Source organism: Chaetodon auriga, chromosome 1 (assembly GCF_051107435.1).
Source record: "Chaetodon auriga isolate fChaAug3 chromosome 1, fChaAug3.hap1, whole genome shotgun sequence".
NCBI classification, from domain to species: Eukaryota; Metazoa; Chordata; class Actinopteri; order Chaetodontiformes; family Chaetodontidae; genus Chaetodon; species Chaetodon auriga.
Window position 1 is genome coordinate 19,440,369 of NC_135074.1, and position 22,287 is coordinate 19,462,655.

The 22,287-nt window shown below is 40.1% G+C and overlaps 1 protein-coding gene across 1 annotated transcript in view; it reads left to right on the forward strand.

Moving 5' to 3' along the window:
- The first annotated feature begins 448 nt into the window (after positions 1-448).
- galnt18b (UDP-N-acetyl-alpha-D-galactosamine:polypeptide N-acetylgalactosaminyltransferase 18b) overlaps positions 449-22,287 on the forward strand; it is a 71,845-nt gene continuing 50,006 nt past the window's right edge. Inside the window, exon 1 of the mRNA XM_076728565.1 lies at positions 449-1,320. Coding sequence (XP_076584680.1) covers positions 1,083-1,320 — 238 coding nt within the window. The 5' untranslated portion in view covers positions 449-1,082. The remainder of the gene's footprint in view (positions 1,321-22,287) is intronic.

The following is a 22,287-nucleotide window of genomic DNA, read 5'->3' on the forward strand; positions in this document are numbered from 1 at the left end:
CAAATAGGCGTAGGTACCTCCAATCAGGAAATTCCACAATTCAAAATCCAATAATCACCTCATGTCACAAAACTGGGACATACGCCGTTCAAATATGCCTCAGAAGTACAGATTTTAAAAGGTGAAGTTCATGATCAGCAACCAAATTTACACCTTGGTACAAATTGACTGCTTTGTCTCACCAGGTGAAAGTGCTGCAGGCCCTCGTGTTCCGTTTGTTTGCCGTACCCGTTGAGCAGCAGGTCTGCTGTAATTACTCTGCCTATCTGTCCCTGCTCAGGTCTAATTGCAGCAGCATGTGAGATGAGCGCAGCTTCTCCTCTGCATCCTGTGTGTGTCTGTGTGTGTGTGTGTGTGTGTGTGTGTCACAGTGAGCTGGACTGGAGCCAGACCCATAACATGACCCCACCACACCTTGATTTGTCTCTATCTCGTGGCTTCATCCAGTATTGCAGCAAGAAATGCTGCTCTGTTCATGCTCGTTTGGAAAGCTCTGCTCGCAATAACTCCAAAAGTGTTTCCTACTGCACGGGACAAAAAAAGGTGAAGAAAATAACAAACTCTGAGATTCTTCAGCTGGCTTTGTCTCGCCGCTCAAGGGGAATAACTCACACATCAAATGTGCAGTGTGAGGTCGGTGTGGCGCAGATATGTCGCTGCGTGGGCAGAAATAGGTTATAACACTTTGTGTCCTGGTCGATGGAAATAGAGATCCACTTTCACAGTGAATCAGCGCAGCGGGGACGCGTGCAGCAGGGGCGGCTGTCAGTCCTCACCATCCCTCCCATTGGCTGCAACGGGATGCTCGGCGTCTCTCCTGTTTCCTTGATCCTCAAATGCAACTGGAGCCGACGGAGGTTTGCAATGGAGAGAGAGGGGGAACCTTCACCTGTAGATATTTGACATTTCCCTGCGTTTCTAGAAACCGTACGGCACTTTTGAAGTAAAGGCGCTGCGCCTCGGATTTCGCATCGCTGCACAGTCGCGGGAGATAACTTCACTATTCCAGGTTTTTTGCGGGCGACTGTCGCCCTGTCCTCCGGTTTAACGGGATACTGCAGGCTGTATGGAGGGATGTCGGCATGGCTTGCACCAGGAGAACCAAAACTTTGGTGTCCACATGCGTGATCCTGAGCGGCATGACCAACATTGTTTGCCTGCTCTATGTCGGATGGGTTACTAATTACATCGCCAATATTTACATCAAAGTCCCCATGCCTTTACCGGAGAGAAAGTTAGAGGGTGACAAAAGAGGTGACACCATCCGGATCATGGAGAGGCTGGATCGGCTGGAGAATGTGGTCAACCAGCACATACAAGGTAAAAGCCTCCATCACTTCACACCTGCACCTACACCTCCACCAAAGGAAAGTTTTTACTTTTATTTAACAACAAGGTGTGTTTGCACTGTCTGTTTTTTTGGAAATGGGCACAGCAGGAACTTCTTTTGTCTTTTCAACATCGGGTTATTTGGAGGGTGTGATAGAGGACAGAGAAAAGGATCAGGACAGTGAGGCTGTAACTTGACATGTTTTAGAATGACTACATACACAAAAGCTAAATAATGAGTTTGAAGTAGGCTGCAATATTTATTGTAATATAATTCTCCAGTAAATAGACATAAATGCGATAAGTCGGATAATATCACTATAAACTTGGGCTTTAAAGTGCACAGCATTGCTCAGCTTGTTTACAGGCAGTGAAAGAATCTCATGTCTAATTCATTGATGCTGTTAAATACATGCCTGTGCCTTATTTAGGGTGGATTTGAATGCTGGTAATGCCGAAACCAGCTGCATATTCTTAGAAAAGCGCACCACATGAAGCTCCTCATATCTTGAGCTGCACTCCACCTGAAAATGTGGTGTGACACAACATTATGCATCCTTATTGAGAGCCGAGAAGTGTTTAGTGCTGGCAGTAGAAAAAAATCTACATTAAAATACAGTGACAAGTATTATTCAGCTTCCGTGCTGGAGTGTGTCTGATATGACTGTGGAGAAGCTGCAGGGAGAATTATTGTCTCACCTGCTGGTCCATTCATCCCTCAGGTACTTCTTATTTTATGAGTTAATTGGGGATATTTATTAAACTGGTCAAACCTAATTATCTGCTCCGTATACCATATTTAACTCCAGCTTGTTCTTTACCTTGAGGAATGTCTGGAATCCTCCTCCTCCTCAGATTCCTTCAAGCCTTTCCTCCACTCCCGGTGTACAGTTACTTTACACTTGATCACACACAGTTAATTTCTCTCCATTCTGTGTCTTTAAAGAAGCTATTCTTGTCATCACAGGGGGGCTCATTTTGGGCAGGTCCCAATTTGAAATGGCACAGAGCTGATGCACAAGTGAAACGCAGACAGAAATCTGCTCATGCTGCTGTGAGCAATAAAGCCTCTGTGCTAAGCTTGGGTAAACATTCCTCCTGGAGGCAGGTCTCCATTTCAGCTTGGCACCCATAGGCATCTGTGGGGCGGAGCTTTGTTCAGGTGCCCCCAGTGACTTGCCTCCAAAGTACATGTTTCAACTATTTCTGCTAGCCCGACAGAAAAGAGCGTTTCATGCTTGATTTGTGCTTACAGTGATTTTCCACTTAACAGGCCTCCATCTAAAATTAAAGGTAATTATCAAAGATTGCTCATAAACATGTACGAAGCTTATACGGTAAACAGCTCATCACAAAAGCTTGTTTCATGCTTTATTTCAAGAAACCTTCAATTAAATAATATTATTTGACAGACAGACCACACACACTGCATCTCAATGCTTGAGCTAGTTTTAAGGAACAGTTTGAATTTAGGAAGTTCGATTGCTTAGGTGGAAAGGTCGAAACCCCTCTCATTTCTGTTGGGTAAATATGAAGCTACAGTCAGCCGCTGCTTAGCTTAACTCAATATAAAAGACTGGAAACAGCTAGCCTGCCTCTGTTGAAAGGTTAAAATACACCAAATCTGCCTGCAGCTTTCCTTAAAGCTCACTAATTAACACGTTACGTCTTGGAAGTCCAGCCAAGAAATAGTCCCACTCATAACTCCCCATAAACCCCCAACATGTGCTTTTTACTCTTTGGGTCTGTACAGATTAAACAAACAAGGCTTAATTTGTTAATTAGAGGTGCTGGTAAGTGGATTTTTTTTTACCTTGCACACAGCCAAGCTGGCTCTTCTCCTGTTTCCATTCCTTGTGCTAAGCTAAACTAGCATTCTGTAGTTTCATATTTACATGGGGATGGCATCGATCCTCTCATCTAACAGAATCACCAACAGAACAAGAACTGGTCAGAGCTTTCAAACGATGTCGAGGTCATCCCTTAAAAACTTGCAGTGCCTCCTTGTCTTTTTATGCCACTTGTAAAACTGGGACAGTCTTTTTGTAATTAGTTTGTTTTTTACGCTCATTCTCTCATGAGCTCATGCACAGTCAGCCAGCATCATTATCGGGCGCTTTAGCTATTTGTCCTCTTTTCAATTCGTGAACCTGTTTCCAGACCCTCGACATAAACTGCGGGGACATGACAGAGATCTCATTAATACCAACAGTAAGTCTCTGTGCTTGTCATTTTTAGCATGTGGGAGCACAGTGCCATCATTGACAACGGAATCTGTTGCGGAGGAGAGTGTTGATGTCATGCACATGCAACAATAAAAACTGTTCCAACAAAATGACCTGTCACTTTAAGTACGAGCCATATTGTCTGGATTTCTCTGATAATTGCTCTGAATGCATCCGCTGCAAATATAGACTCATAATCCGAGTCTGTAAGTGGCCGACGGCGTCAACAGTCAGTGAGCTTCAGGCAGAGCCAGAGTCATTAGTGCACTTTCGACGTATCTAAAAATACATTTTCTTCCTATGTCATGTGGTGATACAAGTGCAAAAATGCTATATTCTGATTCCTGCATTCTTTAAGCAGTGTGACTTGCACACTTAGAGGACTCCTGGTGCACTATTCACACAGCCACATGCATGTAGTTTCAGTGCAATATAAGACCAACATCAGCTCCCACATCACAGAGCATTACTGCATGTGAGAATGAAACATTTACTGCAGCTGACTCACTATGGACAGTCAAAAGAGATGTCTCTGGTGTCAGCTTCCCACTCGGAGAGGAGACAGAAATATTCCACCACTCGAACTATGTGATGAAGCTAAGTGGCCTGTTACCAGGACAAAGCAACATGGCAACAGCACATAAACCGGCTGAGCTCTTTCTTGTATTAAGTACAGTCAGCCGAGGGGAATTTATTGGAAAGTTGGACTGGACAGGTTCACACACGCCCACCATGAGGCCTGTTTGCTGCACTCTTTGCCTTACGATAGCAAAGCCAAAATTACGAGCGCTGGTGACAGCCTACAGAAGACTGAGTCAGATTATACTTCAAAATGTCTCCTGATGGCAGAGAACTTTATGTTTGCGTGTACAGTCAATGAAGTACTCTAATTCATGTTGTGTTGTGCTTTTGCAGCTGGGTTACTGCACATCTGCTTACATACTTTTGGATCTTTCTATTTCTTTATCAATGTACATATAATCAGAATTCTAAATATAGTATTGTTTGTTTTCACTCAGTAGCGTTTATATTCCTCTTCTGTTCATTGCGTATTGTTGCCATGGGGGATGAGCTGTTGCATACAATTATGCTTGCAGGGCTAAATAAAGCAGCAGCGAACTGAAGTAAATAGGGCTGAATCTAATGGTTATTTTCATTTACTTGATCAATTATTTAGTTTACAACATGTTAAAAAAAATGTGAAAAAATGTGCAATGTCTTATTTGTTTCTCATTTTTGGACTAACAGCCTAAAACCTGAAGATATTCAGTATATGACAAAGAAATTTTCGATCAAAAACTTTGATGATCACAGCCATAGAGTTGAACTGAATACAGTAGACGCATGGGATGAATACTTGCAATGAAGGTTAGACTGTTGGAAAACCAGACCTATAGTCTGAGCAAACACTGTAACTATACATGTGTGAATGTATGGTATGACAGACATGCCGTTTCCACAGAGGGCTGCTTTAATAGGATGTTGTTCATGAAAAGGCAGCTTGTTTCATGGCTTGCTTTGAATGGCCATGAGGCCTGTGAGAGCTCGTCATTAACACAGTGCTGATTTAGCTGCAAATGATAGCGACAGCTCCCAAGATGGCTTCAAGCAAATCCGCCCGTCAAGTCAATTGAGCAGCTCAGTAAATCAGCGTTTCTGTTGATGCTCAGAGGACAGTTATATTTGGGTATTTATCTGATGTGATATTCCAGAGCAACAATGAGTGCAGGAGTAGAATAAATGAGTGAAAGCGCATGTGTATTCATGGACGTGTGCAGGTGTTTGTGTGCATGCTTGTTCATGCAAGCTGTGGTATGCAGCTCGGGAGATGGAAGTTACACTCACACATATTTGAAGTTCCTTTAAAGTGCTCAGTCCTCTGGGAGAAAGACCAGTTAAAAGACTCTTTTGATGCAGAAGGTAACCTTGTTTCTTATAAGACAAATACCCTTTTTTCTAGTATTAGTTTTTCTTTTTACTAAGCTTATTGATTGATAATGTGATAAAACTTGTTATTACAATGTCTGGGTGTCACAAAGGTATTAAAATATTAAACTATATTTAAATTCAAAGTTATCAAGGCATAGTTGCAGTAGTTATTGACTCAAATATCTCCACCAGTGACAGAAATAGGTAAAAATCTTGGTTTTTAAATTGGGCTTCACATACAGACACCTACAGTGTTTGCTTCCAGTGTTAATTGGGATGTTTCACTCTGTCATATGATGTGTTCTACAACAGATTTTCCATTGGCAACTCAAGAGCTCAATTTCTCTCATAAATGTTCTGACAGATGCAGCATGATGATAGATTTATATATAGGTGATGGTTGAATAATGTTTTGTCATTTTGTTTTCAAATGTAAAACCATTATGTTAGACTATCAATGTTTTGATGTATGGTGTTGACAGAAAATACCCCCCCCCCCCCAAAAAAAAATGCCCTTCTCTTAGTTGTTACTAAATTGGGTCCCAGGTCCGTAGTGGTACAGAATAATCAGTCAGAATACTCCTGTTAGTGGGCATAAACCGAGTGGCTCATTAAGTCGAATGAGAGACAGGTGTGCTGGCAGGTGATGATCAGGTGACTGGGGAACGGCAGAAACAGCTGAGGACTACTGCTTGGTGCAGAGTGAAGGCTGAAGTGACAGGACAGGTTGGTACTGGCAGGAAATAATGATGTGCAGAAAAGTGCAAAAGTATAATGAGGATTTGGTAATTAGTTGACTGATAGTTGACTTATAATACAATATTTTTGGTTGTGCACCACCCCAAAAACAAATGAAAGTCCACTATAAAAGTATATTATTAGTCATAGTCCTCCTTGTTTTGTGATCTGCTCACGCTTCTCCCATTAAGTTTTGTCACTGCATTATTTATACAAACTGAACACTTCCAGTGTCCATTTCAAATGAAAACCCCTCTCGTCTTTCACTGGACAGAGTCCTTTCATTTCTGAATGACTGTTTTTATCCCGAAATGTTTGCAAGAAAGTGTTGTAGAAGCTTCAGCAGGTTCTCATACGGTATTTCAAGCTACTGCCAACTTGTGACACTTATGTGTTATATGTTACTGCAAAATAAAGTTTGATACATTAATGTATACACTCGCAGTGACTGAAATCAGACAATAACACTCAAAGCATTGATAAATAGCTTGATTACATTGTTGAATTTATTAGTTTGAAGTTATGGAGTTATACTGGTAGTTTGTCACCCTTGTTTTTTCCCCTGGCCTGTATTTGGGAGCAGCTTTTATTTGATCAAAGTGACCACACCCCTGGTTATTATTTACGACCAGACTTTTATTAGACTACTGGCTTTTATTTGAGGAAATATGGCATTTTTGTCTGGTTAGAAAATCCTGATTGCTTGAGGCATTGGCTCCAGTCTAGAATATGTCTCCCTGGCAACTTTCTGGCCAGGGATTTCATACATATTACAATTTAGACTGCACTTTTTGATGAATAAAAAATAAAAGATTGTACACTGTGTATTAGAAACAAATGGATATGGGATTTGTGAGGTCAGTGAGGAGGAAGAAGAAGTAAACATGACTATACTATGCAGGATTAAAAAATTCTATTAAAAATCAGTTTAATTAGTGTTTTTATGAGGAAGGAATTCCACTCGACACGTTTATTAGACCTCAAGGATTCACACTGTGTGTTTTGGTGAGTAATGCTGAATGTGAAATCTCCCCCCTTTAGGGCCTTTCTTATTTAGCGTGTTAGCATGCTAACATTTGCTATATATCACAGAACACAAAGTACAGATGAGGCTGAAGGAAATATCTTTAATTTTGCCTTAATCTTAAAATGTCGCCTAATGAGTGGGGTATTTTACAGGTGGAAAAAATAAACTCAATAAACAAACTAAGTTTCTGCATTAGTGCAAACATATCTGCATTTCTGTGCTGCAGTTTCACATGGCGTATTGATATATATATAGATCTGTGACAAGCTAATATTGGTTATTATCGGCTGGCTGATTCATCAGTTTTCTCTACTGTAAAAAGATGATGTGATAAGAACAATATTTTGTTGAGGGAATATTTCAGTCTTGCTATGTTGGCAGAATTTCATGACTTTTTCAGCAAGCGGCCAGGTAGGACACTGGGCACATTTAGAGAGACAGAGCTGTACGCTTATAATAGCCAACGTGCTTAAAGGTTTTTGTCAATTCATCTCTGTAGAGTGATTCTGCTTCTCAGGCTTCGGCATCTTAGGAAAATTAGTAAAGACAAGAGGCTTTACTATTCTTAATAATTGGTAAATATGAAATTAACGTAACCATGGTCTCTATAAACACTCTGCTGGTGATTTATTACAGGTCTGATTCATCTGTCATCACTTGCAGTCTGCAGCCTGCAGGCAGGGAGGCAGAAGGTGTGAGAGAGAGAGTCTGGGGTGAGGAGAGGAGATATAAAACAGAGTAATCCCCATATTCTTGTTGGTAATTTCAATAAATCGAAAAGTTATTGAAATACAGGGATATGAATGCACTGGAGAATGTTTGGTAATGAAAACAATTAATTATTCTTACTCCAGAGGGCAAAATCATCATGAAGAGAATAAATTAGATGTGTAAAAGCCTCTTACAAGAGTGTCGATTTAAAGGTCGTCCCCTGACAATTTCTACTAAATACATTAGTTCACTATTGCAAATGTTCTCAGTGTAGTTTTTTCCCCACTGATTTTGTGCAGCCACAAGAAAAATGAAATGAAATGAAAACAGCCCTTATAAGATATACTGAAGTCTGATTTAGCTGGCTATATGAGATTTACATTAAGGTGACAGCAAGCCATATATCTGTACACAGTGATAAACAGTGATGTATTCATATGAACTTTTGTGCTTGGAGTTGGTTAAAGAAACTCTGAATATACTCAGGATAAACTTATAGCTGCAGTAAATGATTTTTGAGCAGTAGGGAACAAAGTCTCAAAATGCAAAATGTTATTCTCTCAGCAAACAGCTGCCTGGACACAGCAGACAGAGCAACATGAGCATCCCATCAGAGTCCTCTTTCTTGTTTCTTGTCCTCTTGTTTGCTCTTCCCATCTCTGAGGGAAAAAGATATGGATCATTAAGCTGCTAAATGCTTAACTTTCTAACCCTGTCTCCTAAGAGTTCAGCGTAGTGATATGTGAGTTCATTAGTGAGCTTTAGAGCTGACAGAGCCAGGCTAGCTGTTTGCCTCTGTTTCCAGTCTTTGTGCTAAGCTAAGCTGACCGGCTGCTGGACTTAGCTTCATATTTACTGTACAGACACCAGAGTGGTGTAAATCTTCTCATTTAACTCAGTAACAGCTTCACACTTGTGAGAGGCCGCATCTCCATGCTGCAGAATCGTGGAGCCTCAGTGAAGGCAGCAGCAGGATAAATGGACAAACTGATTGTTGCTTTGTGCTTTTTTCTTAAATTTAATGCCGCTAAGTGAGGAAGTGTGCTCTGGTTCACACACACACACACACACACACACACACACACACACACACACACACACACACGCACACCATGATGGATAGCTTTTGATTTCTGAGTTAAGACCAGTTCTGATGGCCTGATCTAATATGTCAGCACACATTTTCAATCCAGTGAATAGTTTTTGGTTGAAAAATTGATTGCCTGTTGTCGGGGTGAAGCTGCAGACAATGCTCCCTGCAGATGTTACCACTTTCATGCCAAAAAGCAAAGGAACAAGCAATAAATATAAGCACTCCCTTAATAGATTTATGTCAGTTATGATGAAAGCACCTCTGAAAGAGCATTTAATCAAATTGACTTTTTAATAGTGAAGAAAATAGTGAAGAAAAAAATGAAGAAGCTAAATGAAAGAAGCAAATAAATACATAGAAATAATAATAATATATATTTATACTTATGTGAAATTAAATCATGGTGATGATTATCTTCACATTTTGTAATGTTGATCAGTGTTTTAATGAAGACGTAGACTTACTGCATCATATTTGTTTTACCAGCCATTGTCCAATGAAAAGCCACTGTTAGACTGAGAATTCAGCGTATTGATAGATATAAAATCAATGCAAACCAAAGTCACAGTGGTTAGTGGTGAATCCTTGTGCAACAGCAGAAGGTGCTATGTCATCCATCAGCCATGACTGTTCACACAACTAGGGCTGTGACAACCAGTAATTTTCATTACAGACTAATCTGCAGATCAGTTTTTATTTAATGTGTTAAACATCTTGTCTATAAACTTGCACATTGCTTGTTAGTCTGACCAAGAATGATGAAAAAAAAAAAATGTAAAAAAAATCCAGTTTACTATCACATAAGACAAAGGAAAGCAGCAAATCCTCACATATAAGAGGCTGTAACTGGAGAATATTTTGATTTTTTGCTTTAAAATTAACAATGAGCAATAATAACTGATAAACAACGACTGACTACCAGCTTAGTCATGATTAATTTTCTGTTGATTGATTTCTCGTTTCATCTCGAGACACAAAAGTGAGGCTAATCTCGACAAGATTGACGCGCTCGGTGAAAAGAGGGAGAGGAAGGTGATGATGATGACAGAAACTGGCAGATAAAGTGTGCAATCAGTTGTTAAATTAATAGTGTGTGTGTGTGTGTGTGTGTGTGTGTGTGTGTGTGTGTGTGTTAGTTTGATTGTGTTATCATCATTTTTAGAACATTTTCACCCATTTTACACCAAATGATGTAAAAAGATTTAAATGTGTAGTTTTTGGTTCCTCCTGCAGGTTCTGGAGCTTCTTCAGATGCTCTCCTATGACTGAGTGAGACTCCTTAATCTACAATCCTCTGTCAGAGTTCGTTCAGTTATGATGTGTTCAGGAAGCACCTCTTCAGCTTAAAGGTGGGGTGAGTCATTCTGGAGAAAGATTGCTGATACTCCAGTCAATATCAATAATCCTCCTCCAGAATGACTCAGCCACCTTTTAAAGAGCTTCGTAGAATGAATTTTTTCATCATCTTGGCCTTAAGATGCCTTCGGGGAAACAAAGCCCTGGTCTGTGCTGCTGCTGCATGTGCATTTGGTGTCTGTCTGGCTGTTTGTGTTCACCCACCGTCACCCAGCTGCCAGCTGCTTGGATTTGCCTTCATGAACCATGTGGACTGCCATGCCACATGCCAAATTCGTAATGTGCCGTTCATGTGTGCAGTCAGTACACAAAGCCAATCTGTTCACACCCCAAAAACCTCAGTATATTCAGTAAAATTCCACTAACCTCTTTAGCAGACTGCAGGAGTTGTGCTAACAGAAACATTTTTCATGCATTAGCTTGAAGCTGCATTTTTCGTCTCAGTGGATCTGTCTGTCTATGAGACAGTGGACTTAGGCTGTCAGTATTCCATTTGTCTTTATTGAGTCAGCTGTTGCCGATGTAAGGTTATGATGGGGGAGGGTGGAGATGGATTCGGGGGTGAGACTCAAGGAGAAAGGAGTGAATTACTATGGCCTCGAAACAAGATTAATCAAAGCTAACTATAATTTAGATTTTCCATCAAAACATATTTTCCCAGCCCTCACTCACCATTAATCCATCGCTGATATAGATGAAACTCGGACTGTAGTTATCTGCCACAAAGCATCACATTTCAAATCCAGAAAAAAAAACAAAAAAAAAAACACATTCCATTAAAAAGGTTGTTGCTGAGGGGTTCAGATGTCCAAGCATCCTTGAATGCACCGCCAATGTAAATTTCCATCTCTACAGTTTGTCTCACTTAAGCTCTGTTCACTCAGGACAAGTATGACTTGGGCTCCTCCTGGGATTTGTATTTACTGCAGAGGTTGTCTGTGTTCTTCATCCTGTGGAAACCTGCCGGGTTTGTAAAATAAAAAATCAAGGCCTGGTTTATGTCTCTAGTGGAGGTCAGGTGATTTTATTATTACATGTGCTAAATGGTGATTTAAGCTTCTCTTTTTTACAGTGGACTTGTGGACTTATAGACCAGCAGTCATGTGAGAACCAAGCTGATTGCGAACATTAGTCAAGCTTCTATCGAAATTTAGTGCAAATTTTAAAAGAATTTCCAGAAAATCAGCAAAGAAAATGAGAATTAATGCAAAGCAGCAAGATGAAAATATGACGTTTGTTTCTTGTATTAATTTGAGGAACATTGCAGCCTCATCATTCCACACTGATCGGATGTTTTCATCTGCCTCTATTTATCGTCTCCTCAGTGAGGCGAAAGCTTCAGAGGACATTTAAGTCCGATGCTTCATGTGGTTTCTTTGAATTAGCAGTGTTTCCACTTTCAAATGTGCAGTAAAAACAGGCGGACGGAAATGCACTTAGAGATCTAAGTCTCTCGACCTCACCACAGGTTTCCCTTTTACCCAACTGCTCTTTTGTATTTGTTCTTCATACACCAAGAAATGTTCAATGCAAATTTGTCCCACACATATTACTTCAAACTCAGTCCACTGACGCTTCTCACATCTGCTCCCATTATTTGAACAATCCTCCATGAAAATGCATCTGCAATAAAGGCAGAAACACTCTTCATGCTGACAGCAGAGTGTCCTTCAAAACAATAGCGAACTGAAAATGTATCACAAACAAGGTGCATAAGGCTCACAGGTCTTGTTGTTAATCTCATGATGTCCCCACATAAGTTTGGGCAGATCTTGCATAATCATGAATTACAGGGTATCTTTGTTAATAAGCACTTCTGCTTTACATCAAAAAACATTCCAGCGTTGAGTCGCATAATATGTACAATCTATTGCACGTAGGTCGTCAAACATGTGTATGTGCACTCAGACTGAGAAACATGACATGACAAGAAGCTGTTGAATTGTCACAGAACTTTTCTGATACTCATATAATCCAGTCTGCAAAAGCTGTAGTTGAGCCATAGTCTTGAGATTTCAAGTGAAAAACTCATTTATTTGTCATTCTTTGAATGTCCTGAATAAATGTCAAACACTAGGAGGATAGTTTACAGGTGTTACTGTTTTTTTTCATATGACTCAAACCACTAAAAGTTCAAGGTTTGTCTTTCTAAACCGAACAGAAGGAGAAAACTGCTTTCACACTGTTTTCAGAGACATTTTCAGAAAGCAAAAGCCAGTAGAAAAGATTGAATAAAAAGGATTTGATTAGAAACACGAAGAGGATCAGAACATGGCTTCATGAATACGCTGTGATAACCAGTTTTATTTGGCATGGGTTGCAGACTTACAGAGGGGAAATAAGCTTGAGACATCAAACTTTCATGAAGAGCATGACTTGAACTTAAGTTTAAATTATGACGTACGTCTGCTAGTATGCTTAATATAAACAAACAAAAGGTCGCTGTGGAAGAGCATCTTTCTGTCTGATGAGAACAAGAACAAGTTTCTCCATGGCTCAGTGTGTCTGCTGTTTCTGACACACGTGATTGCCGAGTGCCTCATGTTCGTGACAAACTGTAAGCGAAGCTGAGAAATTTTTCACATGTTCAGAAGTGACTGTGGTGTATAGAAGTGTTACGTAAAGCTAAAAATGTTTAGTCGATTATTCCATTAGTCAGCAGGCAGAAAATGAATCTGCAGCTGTTTTGAAAATCGATAAATGTAAGTATTCATGGAAATATGTGTAAAGAATTCCCTTTTGTCCTCTGTCCTATATGATGGTAAACTGAATGAGTGTGGATCTTGGACTGTTCGCACAAAATAAGCGATCGATGGTGAAAATAATTGTTGTTGCAGCCCAGACAACTTTGTCGCAAAAACAACAGTCTCTTTCTAATGTGGTACCTTTAATTACTGACACACTAGAGACACATGTACCTGTCTGCTTTGTATGTTTTTGCTGCTACTACAAAACAAAACATTTTCCTATTAAAAATAGCACATAAATACTGCATACACTGATGGATTCTTGTTTATTGATTTGTTTGCACATTACAAAATACAAGTATTATAAAAGATCTATATGTACGCAAAGACATTCCCATATATAAAACACATATTTACCTACATATAATCACATACCTGTAAAACCAGGAAAGTATTTGAAGTGCTGTTTGTATTGTTTCTGAATCCCCCGTTGCTTGAAATGAATGGCGGTGTTGTGCGAGCCATCAGATATTCACAAATGCCTCTAGAATGCTAAAGCTTTGCATAAAAGGAGATCCAATCCATTTTAAGGAGCTTGGTTTCTATTTGCATGTGAACATCTCAGCTGAAGTGCACATCGAAGAGAACAATCAGGGCATCTCACAGGCGCCGCAGAATTACAACACTTTCCAGTTACCATCTGTGGTGGTCTGAAGGTAGAAATGGTGCATTTGTTGTTGTCACAAATGTGTGATGAGACAAATTATGAATCATGTTTTAATTTTCTAATTAACAAATCCATGTAAATAACCACACTTGATGTTGAAACACAAGATCACAGGGTTTTAACAACCACTTCAATGATAGTAAAACTGTGCCTCAGTGCCCCCCTTTTTCAAACGTTTGCAAGGTTTTGGAAAGCTTTTGAATCTTCTGTCAAAACATGAAGTGCTTTGTCAGTCTGGTACAGAGGGCAGTGGCTGCCATCAACAAGCAGCCAGCAGCCACTCAGTCTGCCTGGCCTGAGGTGCAAACCGACACTGTGCGAAAACTCCCCTGTCATGTGCTTTTGTGGAGCATCTGCTGTGCAGCGATAAGGACTGGGCTGTTTCACTTTTTGCAACACAGCACAGAGTCTTTGAGCTAATTATATATCTCAGTGCATTGTTATAGGAATTAATGTTTGATAAAATTCTCCCTCAACCTATACAGTACGTTCTGTGCCAAAGTCCTGACTCATGATAGTGTGAGGACAGAGTAGGATGTAAAACAAGGCTTTTTCTTTCTCTCTTTTTTTTTTTAAAGGGATGTGCGAAACATAAGACATAAGAGCACATCTGCTGCGCTCAGATTACTGAACTGAGACGCAGTGCAACCAGACCTTCATGTTTCTGTACTACGAGCTCCATTTGCCACTGCCTCTCAATCAGTAGCCTGAGGTTCAACTCATAGACTTGCTGGACTTCCCTGCTCTACAGGCTGCAGTGCTGAAGAGCATTTACTGTTGGTAGGGGGTTCGTTTTGGGTGTTGTGCTGATACACCTATATTTTCTGTGGAGTTGCACACAGCCAACACATTTAGATGTTGTGAAGACAACAGAGACTTCCTATTCTCTTTGGTGTATTTGAGGAGGATGCAAATTGACCAGCTGGGGTCCAGCGTTGTTGGACGGTGCTCAGTTCCTCTGTCAGTCGACTCCCAGACTCTGTACATTACTGCATGTCCTGATCAGATTCACTGAGTAACCTACTGAGCGCCGAGCTTACAAGACGAGCATCTGCTTTGAGTTTTGACAGTGTGGTTATTTGCTGTCACCACAACTGGACCTGTGAATGAGAGCCAGCCTGACCCCTACGATAAACTCTAGTTTGAACTTAAGCAAGCTAGCTTCCATTTGAATGGTTGTAGCTAGTTAGCCTAGCCTGCTAGCTTCCACTTTTTACATGTTGAGTAAAAACTGAACAGCACGATGGGGCCTCCGAAATGTTGAAAGGGTGCAGAAGCAGTGCTGCTGTGTGTGGGCTTCTTGTAAAAGGAAAAAAAATGTTTGTAGGCTATACAGAGCTATGATGAGCTCCTCTCAGTAGTGCGCCACAATAGTTACAGCATCCTTTAGCGATGTCGGCCCTCAGATGTCCAAAAACTGTTTTCATCGCACTTTGAAAATCTATGCAGAACAGCTGCAGTATCATTATAGTTTCCATTTTCCTACAAAAAAGTGAGGTGAATTCAAATTTCACTTCAACTTTCACATGTATTCCTCCTCCCAGACTCACAGCCACTGTGATATTTCTGGTGTTTGACTCGTTTCTTTATCACTGGAAGCCTTTTTGCACTAGAGGCTCGGTGAGCCTCATTACTGGCCTTTGGCTTGTTTCTTCACCCTTAACGGGTGATGTGAAAGGTGCAACACATTTAGCCAGCTGGTTGTGCAAATGGAGACAGCCTGAGGCTATTTTTCTTCATTTCCTCATGAATGAGCACGCCAGTTCATACTTGGATCTGGGCTGTGAGCTTTTAAATGACTGAGGTTAATGATACCAATGATAATAAAATGCAAGTTATTTTGTGTCCGGTTTCATTTTATTTTCCCAGATTCTTTTTGTTTTGTTTTGTTTTTTTCATTTTAGACTTCTGCTGGGCTTTTCCCATGTGTTGTATTTCTATTTTTATTATTCTGTTGGATTTTGGACTGCAAACAACTTGCACAATATGTTATTATTTGTATCTTACAGTCAATAATGCTGCAGTTACAGAAACAGGTGAATCACTTTGACCTCAGGTTTTTACATCTTATAGTTTATGCTGTATTTTTCAACCTGTATTTCTGGCCTTTCTTCACAAATAAATCTGCAGTGTAGACAATGACATTTCCATCGACAGTGGAGCATTGTCGTAAAGTTGCTGTCAATCAAGTGTCATCAAAGCCCAACAGAGCTGAGGTTTTTTTTTCCCAGCCAATCACTGCACCATCTGATTTATTGATGTGTGCGCCCACAGAAACAGAACAAAAAAGAAGTGTGTTGCAAGGGTACTAACTGCAATGGCTGTCTGTTTTTGTGTTTTCACAGAGAAACACATGCGAAACACCGATACTGTCACCATCAAAACATTCAACATAAACCGTACCTATTGTGAAAAGCTTTTTTTTTTCACGTTTCACGTTTCATTTCAACAGGAAGTCCATGATTCTGTCTTTGAATTCCTCAGCTCTTAATTTAAAGGATGCCATGCTGATTTCAACATGAAAGTAATAAAACAGAGGGAAGAGGGAGGAAATAAAAGCACACACAAGATAAAAAAGAAACCTCAAAGGGCTCATTAAAAAATCTCTCCAATAAAGGCAAGGGCAAGCAGCAAATAAGGACACGGACTGAACTGAAAATCAAGTGTGGCACAAACATGCTTGTGATTTGTCTCCATAAGCTGTAAAATAACAGACACAATAACAGTAATGCAAGCAACATAGATAGAATAGAAATAGAGCTGATATCGGTGCTGCCTGTAAAGTGATTCTTATCTCATGTCAGATCAGTGTTATTGCAAATGGCCAGCAAAGAAGTGAAAGACATTCAATACGATAAACATCAGTGTATTTCTGTTCTTACTGCCTTTGTGACTGTTCAAAATATCCATCAGTATGCAAGACAGCACTGGCTGATGTGTTTGATTGGAGTGAAAACCTGACTAGATCAAAGTTCAGGTGATTTAAAAGATCTGCTGCTTCTCCATAATCAAAGTTGACACTTAACTAATTTACCAATTAAGGCCATGAGTGAGTAAATTAGAACAGAACAACAACAAGAACAACATTAAATAAGTCCATGATTAGGGAAAAGTTTAAATGTATTGGGGGCTTTTTGGGGTGAATTTTGTCGGACTTGAATTTACCAACAACTTTATCACATTTCAAGCTGGTTTTATCCCTCGTTCGCAGGCAGCTCTGCAATTTGACCCGCAGGTCATTTCTCCTCCTCTGACCAGAAATGGAGAAATCTTGATTGATATCGTTGTCCAGGCCTTTGGCTAACTTGCAGATGTTAAGAATGGATAGTCAGTGATCAAACCTTAAGAGCTTGACCATTATTTGTCAGCGCCTGTCTGCCCCATGAGCCCATTTCTCTTCTGCAGCATTTGTCTCACTTTCTCTCACCTCACTCCAAACACAATAATGTTACTGTTAGCTCTTGACCCACAATATTGACTCACACATCTCATTCATTTTTGCACCGTAGATGTCTTTTTCCAGCGTTAACTTCCCAGAAATGTGAGTGTCCACTGTACTTTTCACACCCTGTAGTGTAAATACATTAATATGGGGCTTAAAAATATGTAGTACAATTACATTCATTGCTACAGAAGATAAAGTAGAGTGATCGTACACATCGTGCTATCAGAAATGATCAGTATTTATACAGGGGAGCAGAATTTAACTTAACACAAACCACATAATCAGCGTCTTTATCAGTGAAAATGCAACGATGACCGAATGAGGACCACTGTATACCAGATAAAGCAGCGAAGGATAACTTTGCAAAATGGACTAACTTCTGGGAATGCAGGGGATGATGAGTTTTCATCAAGCAGATGAAAACTGTAACATTAACTCATGAAATGAATGTTTAGTGTTAAATGTTCAAAAAATGAACAAACGTTATCAAGAGACTGAAGAATCAATGGTTTTGACATTGTCTCAAAGACGTCTGTGTACTGTGTTACAGAGAGATCTATTGAACTTAGCATGCTAACCAGCTAGCCTGGGCCCAGGCTAAACAGGCCTGGACTCGTCCCATCAGTCAGAGTCCTGGTCGGAGCTGCTGTAAATCATCTTGGCACTGTGGCCTCCTTCAGCCTCGGAGGCTGCGTTCAGTCCTGATCTGGCTGTGATTACTGGGAGGCTGCTGAGCCCGATTCAAGCCTGAGCCTATTCAACTTTTCAGGCGTGGAAACTGATTAGATATCTAAAGGTTACTTTCAGTGTTAGTTTGAGTTTTAATTGAATTGCTTTGATCACAAGGCTGCATCGTGCCGCACTGATAATACCGCAATACTTTCCCCGTTTGAAGACTTTGTTGTGCACATGAGTACCTTTAAAAAGCCGAGTAGGAACCTGATTATGAATATGCATGGCTGAAAGAAATATATCCGGGGAAATCAGGTGTCTCTAATCCCCTACTTGATTACTGACAACAGATTTTTGTGGAATGAAGATGTTTCAGCAGTCAGGTTACTGTAGAAAGCCGACTGTAATCTGATTACTTAAGCATTGAGGTGTTTACTTAATGTAAACACACAAGGTTCAGTAATTGTGGCAAACATGCAGCAACAGAAAACAGTCAAATGTTCCTATTCATGTTGGGGTAAAGCTTGTGAATGGTAAAATGCGTTTTGTATGCCGTGTGCCGTTTGTCAGCTCTTCCATCAGGGTAGAGTCACATCTAAAACCTCAGCACAAACCCTGAGAGATGAGCAGCTTTTTGAATAGAGACTCTCACAATAGTTCTGGTTGATAAGTGACCTGTGCCTTATTTCCCTCAAAAACCTCCCGAGTGAAAAATCAAGGAGCTCTCCACCTGAATAAATGATGTATGCCCCACACCAGCTGTCAAGAGACCATGATCAAAAACAAAACATAAAATGAAATGCTGCATGTCTACGTCTGCCATCCAAATCCATGTAGACTTCATTAATATAGAGCAGAGACTTCTGTTTCTACATGCAGCGGGTAAAAAAAGATAAACTCCACAGTACTTTAAAGATACTGTTACGACTTGTCAGTGAAATATTAAACACTGTATGTCAGAAACCTTCATACATCTTAAGATCTTTTCCTATTCATTAAAGCCTCTTCATGGAGTGGTGCCATTGTAGGTTAACATTTTTGTCCAACTTGGCTGGAATAATTTACTTTGCTAGAACGGCATCAAACAGTAAAATATTGAGGAAGAGAAAATTCTGTGAAAACTCAGTCAGTCCTCTGTAGAATACGTCTTCCCCTTCTGTAATAGCAAAGGTGAAATAATTCATGATAATTTTAACAGTCACTGACAAACCATGACTTATTGCTCTTTAGAAAATGTGCATTTTACTTCAGTTGAAATGGCTGCTTTGATTTTGATTCATGTACTGTTCCTCAGCCAAGTGTTTATTTGCTAAAGGCTGTAGTTTGGATCAGGAGAGGGAACCGTTTCCTCCTGAATGCAAATCTGATGGCCATGCTGAGCAAAATCCACAAAAGGCAAGCACACAAAGGGTGTCAGTTCTTTGGTTTTCATTTCCTCTCTGTGTCACACAAACGCACGCAAACTCAAACCTTTTGGTTTTTAGCCACATTTGCATGTGTGGCTCCAGGGATGGCCGGGTCAGTTGGTCTGTTTGAGATGATATTTTGATGATACATTCATACTTCCCAGAGGATTAACCGTGCTTGCCTTGGTGGTCCCCTGACTTTTCCTTTAGCTCCAACAGCTGCTAAAAATGTGTCACTTATCTTGTCAAGTGTCCCAACATCTACTGGATGCAGAAAACGCTCCAGACTTTCATGATTCTCAGACGATGCATCCAAATGACTTTGATGGTTATAAGGTTCACATTTGTGGTTTTAAGTCAACTGTCTCAACTCAGTGATGGATTGCCATGACAATTGGCAATCTTAATGACAAAACACCTGCAAATATTGATGACATTTCCACTAGCCTCAGCTGTACTAAGTGTTTAGTGTTCATTAGAAAATGTTAGCATGTTAAAATGTTAAACTGAGGTGATAAACATGGTGAACATTACCTGCTAAACCTTTAGCTTAGTGGAGCCTCACAGAGCAGCTCACGCGGTTTTAGCCACTTAGTCTTGTTTCACAGTTTCTTGTTATCTGAAGAGATTCATTTATTCATGTAAATACAAATATTTATCAGTGTGAGAGTTGTTGACTCTTAACTAATTTGATGGAAAGTTCAGATTGCAGCTGAATTCAATGGACCTCATACAAACTAAAAACACTACAACACTACGACAGACAGAAGCCGCGGCTCAGCGTTTGTGATTTTCTGGCTGACATGAGTTGCCCTTTTCATAAGGGATGCTGAAATATTTTAAGACCTCTGTTCTCGTTCTTCTTCTCATGCATTTTTCAGCATGTTCTTTTTGTTTTGTGACTGTCTTGAACTGTCTGAACAGTGATCACAATTCAAACACTCAACATCAAGTCAGTTTCTTTTTCTTTATCCTCATTCAGAACTAAATTTAGTCAGTTTCAACTTTACTTTTACTCACAAGGATGCGTGGCTCTCTTATAGTCCTGTCGTGGTACTGAATGCTCTGGAAACTCAGCCACAAAAGCAGGAAATCGTTTTGATGGGAACTTATAGAAAAAATGGGTCTTTGCTGAAGAATTCCAGGAGTTATACGGTGAAACATCATTGACAGTAAGTAAATGGTATTGGCTCAGAAAGATATGTCCTAAGTGATGGATTAATGGCATTCTTAAACCTCTATTTTCCCATGCCTTAGGCCACATAAATTTATTTTTCAGCTCTCAGGTGAATGCTCTGAAGTATTTTTGATTTATATCCCACGCTGATGAGTGCTTTTCTGAGAAAAATCTACACCCCAGACTCCAGTTTGTAAAGAAAACAACCCCCCGTGAAGGACAAATGATGTTAAACGCAGGGCACCGATAAAACTTGCAAGATAAAAAGTGAAAAGATAGAGCGAAGAAGCATTTTTTCATTTTTTCACAGGCTCAGCACTGAGGAAGTCAGATCTGATAGGAGGTTATAGAAAAGGCATCTCAGATGACTGAATTTAATGGAATAACACATCCAGCTTTTCACATTGAACAGTGGGAATGACAAATGTGGGACAGGAGTCAAAATGTCCAAAGCTTGATATCAAATAAAATTGGCACTGTCTCATAATGTCTGCTCTTGTTCAAAAGAAGGAAAATATTGCAGCCAGTTGCTCAGAATTTGTCAGCGTTAATGACATTGTACTTCTAGAGGAGAATTTGTCTCCGAAAGGATGAAAAAACACAAAGAAATCCTTTGTACCCCTCTGAAGGGCACGGGTGATTTCAACGCTTTAATGAGGAGAAATGAACAAAAGGGGTAGAGATGACAAAGACCGCTGCAAGTAAACATGACCCTCCCCCTGAATTCTGCCACTGCATATCCCCTCTTGGGAATAAACAAAGAAAAGACAAAGCCACATACCCCTCTCCTCTTTCAAGAGGAAATGTCAGTGTGACGTGCCAGCTACTGATGCGTCCTAATGAGAGAATTTGCCCCTCCTCCAGAGCCAGTTGCAGGGGCCCATGCAGCACCTATATACTGGTGGACCCAGTAAACACACTAATTGGTTATTAGCTGTATTTATTGTCAGGAAAGTGTGGATTTCCTGGAAGAGAGGAGGAATAACGAGGTATAAATTGTAAATGTGCCGTATAAATATGCACAGCTCATCATGGCCATTTTATAGTTAACCAATATATTGACAGAACAACTCACTCACAGGTCATTATGGTCTTTGTGGCAGGGATTTCACGTGCAGCTTATCAGTTTATGCATTCATTGATAGATTTTTTGGCCATTTTGGGGCAACAAAGCAAGATGTAAATACAACATTGACATGCTATCATCTTATAAAGTTGCAACAGACAAAGATATTAGGAAACAGTTCACATCCGGCACACATTAGCATGTATTTGGAGTCGTGTTTCAAGCCACCCCATGTGCAATATTTATTCTATTTTAGCCCTGTTATGGTCTCCTGAGAGAAGTATCTGGCTGTTTAGCTGCTAAATGTGCTGCATTATTCTACAGCTACTCTTGAAGTGCTGAAATTTGCGAGCAGGAAAACCAAAACCAAGAGCTGAAAGACGCTAAAACGCGAGTCGGGTGATAATAGTCTCACATTTCATGTTCATTTGACCCATTGATAATCTAAAGAATAATATTAGAATCAATATTGATTAGTGCAGACTGGCCAGTAGCCTGCATCACTCTCTTCTTTCTGTTCATACTCATTTTGTCTGGTTTGAGCAATATAAATATGTTCAGACACAACCAACAAATGAACTTATGTTCTTTAATGTCAATAGAGTTTGTAACAGTAAGAATAGCTGCAGCATTCTCAGATAAAAAGCAGTTATGTAAGTGTCTGTTTATGAAAAAGAGCGTATGCAGTCTTTAGACTTT